General features: G+C 56.5%; 2 protein-coding genes across 7 annotated transcripts; one reads left to right on the top strand and one right to left on the bottom strand.

Moving 5' to 3' along the window:
- The first annotated feature begins 623 nt into the window (after positions 1 to 623).
- LOC125348950 (nuclear receptor 2C2 associated protein) lies at positions 624 to 2,364 on the top strand. 2 transcript variants are annotated; one of them, XM_048342658.1, is made up of 5 exons: positions 624 to 882; positions 1,357 to 1,447; positions 1,704 to 1,755; positions 1,832 to 1,899; positions 2,154 to 2,364. In XM_048342658.1, the coding sequence occupies exons 1-5, from the start codon at positions 845 to 847 to the stop codon at positions 2,271 to 2,273; spliced, it is 369 nt and encodes a 122-aa protein (XP_048198615.1). In that variant the 5' UTR covers positions 624 to 844; the 3' UTR covers positions 2,274 to 2,364. The 2 variants fall into 2 exon arrangements, with proteins under 2 accessions (XP_048198615.1, XP_048198614.1); XM_048342657.1 differs by having other exon boundaries at positions 637 to 882; positions 1,650 to 1,755.
- Rfxank (regulatory factor X associated ankyrin containing protein) lies at positions 2,351 to 6,862 on the bottom strand. Of its 5 annotated transcripts, XM_048342645.1 has the most exons (10): positions 6,640 to 6,774; positions 6,395 to 6,537; positions 5,754 to 5,948; positions 5,091 to 5,171; positions 4,916 to 4,981; positions 4,686 to 4,786; positions 4,431 to 4,556; positions 3,701 to 3,767; positions 3,409 to 3,489; positions 2,351 to 2,528 (listed from the first exon to the last, which is right to left on the bottom strand). In XM_048342645.1, exons 3-10 carry the CDS (start codon positions 5,929 to 5,931, stop codon positions 2,368 to 2,370), a joined length of 861 nt encoding a protein of 286 aa, XP_048198602.1. In that variant the 5' UTR covers positions 5,932 to 5,948; positions 6,395 to 6,537; positions 6,640 to 6,774; the 3' UTR covers positions 2,351 to 2,367. The 5 variants fall into 5 exon arrangements, with proteins under 5 accessions (XP_048198602.1, XP_048198603.1, XP_048198601.1 ...); XM_048342646.1 differs by lacking the exons at positions 6,395 to 6,537; positions 6,640 to 6,774 and adding an exon at positions 6,847 to 6,862 and having other exon boundaries at positions 2,351 to 2,571; positions 5,754 to 5,939; XM_048342644.1 differs by lacking the exon at positions 6,640 to 6,774 and having other exon boundaries at positions 6,395 to 6,633.
- Between the last annotated feature and the right edge of the window lie 114 nt (positions 6,863 to 6,976).

Genomic DNA, 6,976 nt, shown 5'->3' with positions numbered 1-6,976 from the left:
GGAGGGCAAGTATGGATCACGGCCCCCAGGGTCTCCCACTCAGCTCTTCATTTCACCCCTGTTGGCAGTGAGGTCCAGGGCCTTCCAGGCTGTTTTAAATTTAGGGAATGGATTTGCCAGACAAGAAGTCTGTTTGGAGTTTCAAGACTATAATCTTTTAGAGTTGGGAATGTGGCTTAGCGGTAGGGCGCTTGCCTAGCATGCAGGAAGCCCTGGGGTTCTGATTCCTCAGTTCCACATGAACAGAAAAGGCTGGAAATAGTGCTGTGGCACTGGTGACAGAATGTTGGAGCAACAAAGCTTAGAGACTGTGCCCAGGCCCTGAGTTCAAGCCCCAGGACTAGCAAACAAACAAACAAAGAACTTGTGTTTTATAATCGTGAGGGCCCAGGAACCGTGCTCCTTGTGGCACAACTAGCATTTCACTTCCCTAAATCGCCAGGCGCGGGCTCTTTAAGAGGCGGGCACGAAAGGAGCGAGGCCAGTCCTCGCCACGCCCCCGGAAGAGCGGCCAGGCGGCGCCTGAACCACACTGCGCACGCGCCGCGCCGCGCACGCGGGGTGACGGGTTGGGGTTCTGCCTTGCCGGTCTGAGCGCGGGAAACCTGAGGGTCGGTGAGCGGAGGCTTTCCATCCCTGGACCGGCCAAGAAAGGCCTGGCCCCGGTCTCTGGCAGTTTTGCAGCAAGGTTGCGATCCGGACCTGAGGCGGGCGAAGACCTGGCTTTTCCTCCTCCTTCCTGGGGCGGAAGGCCGAGGTCACGCCGCCCGTGACCGAGGTGGCTCTGCGAGCCGAACCCGCGCCTACCAGAACCCTGACCCTGACCTTCTGGAGACCGCGCGAGATGACGCAGTCTTTGGTTTGCCCACACACAGTGAGTAGGTAAGAGCTAGGAGGCTGGGTGAGAGCTCCAGTGGCGGGGCCTCGGCGGGAAGGGCGTGGCCAGAGGGAGACCTCGATGATAGGCCGGGGCGGAACCTCCTCTGGGAGAGGCGTGGCCATTGGTAATGGTAGATGGAGAGGGCGTGGCCAGTCCTATCTGATAGGCTGAGCTTCAGCGATGAATGGGTGTGGCCACTTGTTTAAGCTGATAGGTGGAGGAGGGGCGTGCCCAATGGCAGTCCTAGCTGATAGACAGGGCGGAGCCTCTGTAAGAGCTGGGGCACTGGTCCTTTTCGCTGATTGGTGGAGGGAGGAGGGGCGCGCCCATTCGAAGGGGCGGTCCTTGGTATCCAGTGAAATGAAAAACGGCTAGGTAGGTGGGGCAGACCCTTGGTGAGATGGGCAAGATGCTATTTCTTGCCTTGCTCTGGCCAGTGGCGCTCAGTCCCTTTAGCCCTGACCCTGGTCCCTCAGGGTGAGCTCAGTGCTGAATCGCAATACCCAGCAGTTTGGCAAGAAGCACCTTTTTGACCAGGAGGAGGAGACATGCTGGAACTCCGACCAGGTAAGGGGAGCCTCAGAACCCTTCATCCCAGATGTGAATGAGACTCAGAGGACAGGGCACCTTGTGAACTTTGGGTAGCCCCAGCTAGGCACCACCGGGGTGACCAAGATAAACACTATGTTAAATGTTGTTCTGCTGTGTGAGCAATGGAGATGGGCCTAGTCAGGCTCTGACCTGGCATTGTTTGCCCTTCTGCTTCTAGGGACCTTCCCAGTGGGTGACACTGGAGTTTCCACAGTGCATCCATGTCTCTCAGCTGCAGATCCAGTTCCAAGGTGGCTTCTCCAGTCGCCGGGGCCTCCTAGAAGGTACTGGAAGACGCTGAGAGGTGGGACTAACAGGCTCCCACACTTGGACTCACTGCCCCTTTTTCTGTTGCTGCAGGGTCACGGAGGGGTGACACCCTCAACAAGATTCTGGAGTTCTATCCCGAGGATAACAACTCGCTTCAGATATCCTTCCCTGCCTGGCTTCTGGGTTGGGGGGATTGCTGTCACCCGAGAAAGCATTGGGTCTGCCTAGACTTCAGTGGGAGCCCAAGGCAGGGGACCTGTAACGAGATCACGAGATCACCAATGCTCCACTGTGCTACCTCTACAGGGAGCCAATGATCACCTGGTCTGTGAGGGGGCAGAAGGCCTGTAGCTCGCCTAGGGGCAGGCAGCAATTAGAGAACCACCTGTCTTCCTTAACTGCTCAGGCTCACACCTTCCCTGTGCCCACCACCGTGGTGGACCAGCTGAAGGTGACATTTAAGGACCCCACTGACCTTTTTGGCCGTGTGGTCATCTACCACCTGCGGGTGATGGGAGAGAAGGTATTGTAACACTGGCACTGCTGCTCCCCACTCCCCCCACACCACCGCCACCAGGAAGCCCTCGGGGAATGCAGCAGAGTCCTTCCAGTTCTGCACAGAAGGTTTATTGGTTCCACTTGGGAGGACCCTGTGCCACCGCCTGTCCAGGAGCTGCCTTTGAAGCCACTTCTGGGTCCCCCTGCTCAGCTCTGGGTGGACCCTCTGTTCCCTGAGTTTCTGAGTTCTGGAGGCGGCCTTCACTCAGGGTCGTCAGGTCCCACGTTGCTCTGGAACAGTTTGAGGATGTGGTTCTCAATCACCTGTTGCACTGTACACGGGGAGAACCAGCATGAGGTTGAGGGGAGACTGGGACCCCCCCTTGGCCTCCATCTCAGCCAGGGAGGCAAAGCCTTTCTGTGGATCCCCACCTTTCCTCACTGGGCGAGCAGGATTTTTTTTTGAGTTTTTTTTTGCCAGTCCTGGGGCTTGAAATCATGGCCTGAGCACTGTCCCTGGCTTCTTTTTGCTCAAGGCTAGCACTCTACCACTTGAGCCACAGCGCCACTTCTGGCTTTTTTTTTTTTTAATGTGGTGCTGACGAATCGAACCCAGGGCTTCATGCATGGAAGGCAAGCACTCTACCTCTAAGCCACATTCCCAGCCCAAGAAGGTTGTTTTTAAAACGAAGCTGTGGGGCTGGGAATGTGGCTTAGCGGTACAGTTCTTGCCTAGTATGCATGAAGCCCTGGATTCGATCCCTTAGCACTACCTACACAGAAGAAGCCAGAAGAGGTGCTGTGGTTCAAGTGGTAGAGTGTTAGCCTTGAGCAAAAGAAGCTCAGGGACAGTGCCCAGGCCCTGAGTTCAAGCCCAAGGACTGGCAAAAACCAAAACAAGACCACATCCCTAGCACCAAAAATAAACCTCTTTTCTTCTTAAACCACCCAGCCTCAATTATTATTAGGAATTAAAACTTCTGCCTGTCCCAAGACAGGGATGGGGTCTCCTGTGTGTCCCTGGTGCCATGTTAGGGCCCCCAGAGCCAGGACAGGGCAGTGCCCAGGCAAAGGACATAGCAGTGCTCAGTCTGCTAACACCAACAACCCCTGGGGATCCCCTGCCCCCCTCTGGGGCTGCCCAAGGTGACCCTGCCTTTAGGGCCCACCTTTCCGGTATCCCAGGGCTACGGCCAGATCCATGGGGGTGTAGCCAGAGTCAGCCTCGGTAGTCAGATCGGCGCCGCGGGCTGTGAATCAGGGAAGGCTCTAGGGTGGGGCCTGTGACTGCCCCTCATGACAGAGCCATGGTGGGCAGGCCTCACAGCCTGTCTCTTCCAGACACAGAGGGGGGGGGGGGGGGCTCCACCTGGTTGTCTGACCCCTGTGCTCTCCTCACACCCCCAATCCACCCTCTACAAAGTGGACAGGGAGTCCCACGTACTTTCTCCCGCTACTCACCCAGCAAGGCCTCCACACACTTGACGTGGTTCCCACGCACAGCATACAGCAGTGGCGTTCCTCCATTCTGTTGGGAGTGGGGCACAGGGACTGGGGCTCCATCTTTTCCCATAGGGCCCCATACTCTTCAGACTTCCACTTCAGCTGGGTGCTGGTGGCTCACGCCAGTCATCCTAGCTACTCACCAGGCTGAGATCTGAGGATTGTGGTTCAAAGCCAACCCAGGCAGAAAAATCCCTGAGACTCTTATCTCCATTGAACCACCTCCCCCAAAATGCCAGGAGTAGAGCTGTGCCTCAAGTGGTAGAGTGCTACCTTTTGCTACTTTTGCCATGAGCAAAAAAAGCCCAGGCCCTGAGTTCAAGCCCCAGGACTGGCTTGCACACACATATACTCACTTCTAATTCAATAGATTTAATTTACCAGCTTATCAAGTGTGCCTTGGCTTCCATGCCCCTTCCTCCAGGAAACTCCCCTGATCTCCCTTGGCGACCCCTGGGCTCTTGCTGCTGTCTGTCTGCCTCCTATCACAGCGCCATTCACTGCCTCTGAGTCACCTGTTTGCATGTCTATCTGCAGCACACTGAGCTCCATGGACCAGGTGTGGGGGCAGGTCTACCTTGAGTTCCTACTGGATTGTGTGTGTGTGTGTGTGTGTGAAGGCAGGACCTCACACAGCCAGGTAAGTACCACTGAGGGCAGGAATGGTGCCCAGGGAGAGGCTCCTCACCCAGTCAAAGATGTTGATGTCCACGTCATAGTTGAGGAGCAGCGCCACGATGTCTGTGTAGCCACCCATGCTAGCCAGGGACAGGGCGCTTTCACGTTCCTTGGCCAGGATGTGGGGGTCAGCACCCTGGGGCACAGAGCAGGCTGTGTCGGGAAACCTGGGGCATCCATGTCCCACACAGGCACCTGAGCAAGCTGAGACCACAGCCCACACTCATGTCCCTCAAATCCTCCAGGTGGGCCAGGATGCACGCACCCACTCCAGCAAGAACCGGACTGTCTCAATCTCCCCGAAGGCGGAGGCCCAGATGAGGGGGGTGAAGCCTCGCTCGTCTGGCTTGTTGATGAGATTGTCCCCTGGCAGGAGGAAAGGACCACTGATGGGTTGCATCCCAGCCCACTCCCTGTCCTCCCATCTATGCCCTCCCTCTGGGACAGGGTGGATGGGCCTGGGGTCCTAGGTGGGTGGCATGAGTGGGCTCACACCTTTCCTCAGGTGCTCCTTCAGCTGGCTCAGCTCCCCCTGCGCCGCAAGCTGGTGGATGGACAGTGCTGGAGGCCGGAGAGAGGCAGTGTCCTCAACCACCCCGCTACCACTCCCTCCCTCAGTTTACCCTGCTGCTCCTCTTGGTCCCTCCCACCTGGCTCCAACCCTACTCACAGTCCAGGGTGGCAGGCAGGGCTGAGACCTCATTGCCTCGCTGCCGGTTGGTGAGGGTCGTGGAATGCTTCAGGGAGCTGCCTGCCAGAGGAAGGAGGAATGCCTCAGTTTCCCCTTGGCACATCTGTATCTGTGTTTATGGTGTTCTCTTTATTTTATGCCAGTACTGAGGCTTGCCTAAGCTCTTTTGTTTTGTTTTTTGCCAGTCTTGGGGCTTGAACTCAGGGCCTGAGCACTATCCCTGGCTTCTTTTTGCTCAAGGCTAGCACTCTACCACTTGAGCCACGGCACCACTTCCAGCTTTTTCTATATATGTGGTGCTGAGGAATCAAACCCAGGGCTTCATGTATATGAGGCAAGCACTTTACCACTAGGTCATATTCCCAGCCCCCCTAAAGTCTTTTGGCCAAGGCTAGCACTCTATCATTTGAGCCACAGCTCTACTTGCAGCTTTATGATAGAGTCTTATAGACTTTCTTATCCAGGCTGACTTGGAACCATGATCCTCAGATCTCAGCCTCCTGAGTGGCTAGGATGATAAGTGTGAGCCACCAGCTTGTCTGCTTTAGTCCCCTTCCCTTCATTCCTTCAGTGTACTGATTCCCACTTGTCCTAAGACCTGGTTCACAAGGACAGAGCTGACCCTGGGTCTGGAGCTCTTACCCTGCAGGGAGGAGGCACTGGCATCGGCTTCTGGATTCCCCGGCTCTGGGGTGCAGGGAAAGAGACTGAGGACCACCGTGTCAGAGCCATCCTCGGCTTCATCCCCTGGGACCTCGGGGTCCCCACGTTCAGGGGACTGCTGGGTGAGGAGGTCCTCTGAGGGCATGTTGGGCTCCATGGGGGACACTGACGGAATCAGGGAGAAAGACATGGGTGTCACTCTTATTAAGCAGGCACTGCAGGCATACCTGGCCTGCACTAGAGGGAGGTGAACCCAGGCCTGGGTGTTGGAAGTGAAAATCAGGGGCCAAGGCATCTGTAACGTGCAGTGCTTTAGAGCCGGGGGTCTGCGTCTGTAGCCTGGGTTCGAATCCCCTAACTTGCAGTCTATGAGAGCTTAGACATGTGCCTTAACCTCTCTGGGCCTCAGTTTCCACCTAAGTAAAAAGAAGAAATGGAGACCAAGGGAATTAAGTTCTGTCACCAGCACCGCAGGCGCCCCAATGTCGGCAAGGTTTCGTACCTATTTCCCCTGGTTTCTGTGACAATGGTCTCCCGAAATAAGTAAGGATCCCTCACAAAAGGTGAAATGAGTTCCGGTTTCTCCCACACGTTCCAAATCTTTCCATAGCTCCACTCACCTCCCACGAGCCTCCTCTGTCCCCCTACGTCGCAAGCCTGGCTCCCACAACACTTAAGGGGGCTCCCAATTCACAAACTTTGCTTCTCCAGTGGACAGAGTAAGGGTGCTGGCAGGAGAAGGAACCCTCAGCGCTGTGGCTTCCTGTGCCGGGACCGACTGCAACTTGATACCAAACCACTGCCTCCCATCTCGAAGCTCCCACACTGCGCCTGCGCACCCCCACTCTCCAAGAAAGGATCTAACCATCCTGAGCTGACACCGTCCCTTTAAGACTCGGAGGAGGGGCGTGGTTTCCGCCTGGCTAACAGCGCAGTTGCGCCTGCCTGTGCCCCGCTTGGCCCGGGAACGTAGGCGGGGCCTCCGAAAGCTCAGGATTGCATGGCTCCCCTTTTCTCACTCAGACTCCGCCCAAAGGGGAGGGTTCCACTGGGAACCAATCAGCTTCCTTACTCAGGTTCCACCCACAGAAGTTTCCAGTAGGAACCAGTCAGCTCCAGTTATGCGCGGGTAGGCGGGGCTTGGTCCAAGCTGAGCGCTCAGGGAAGTAGGCGGGACATCTGGAATTTAAAGGGACAGGGTA

This window comes from Perognathus longimembris, chromosome 3, assembly GCF_023159225.1.
Source record: "Perognathus longimembris pacificus isolate PPM17 chromosome 3, ASM2315922v1, whole genome shotgun sequence".
NCBI classification, from domain to species: domain Eukaryota; kingdom Metazoa; phylum Chordata; class Mammalia; order Rodentia; family Heteromyidae; genus Perognathus; species Perognathus longimembris.
The sequence above is the reverse complement of the archived record's forward strand: the minus strand, read 5'-3'. Positions and strand labels throughout refer to the sequence as shown.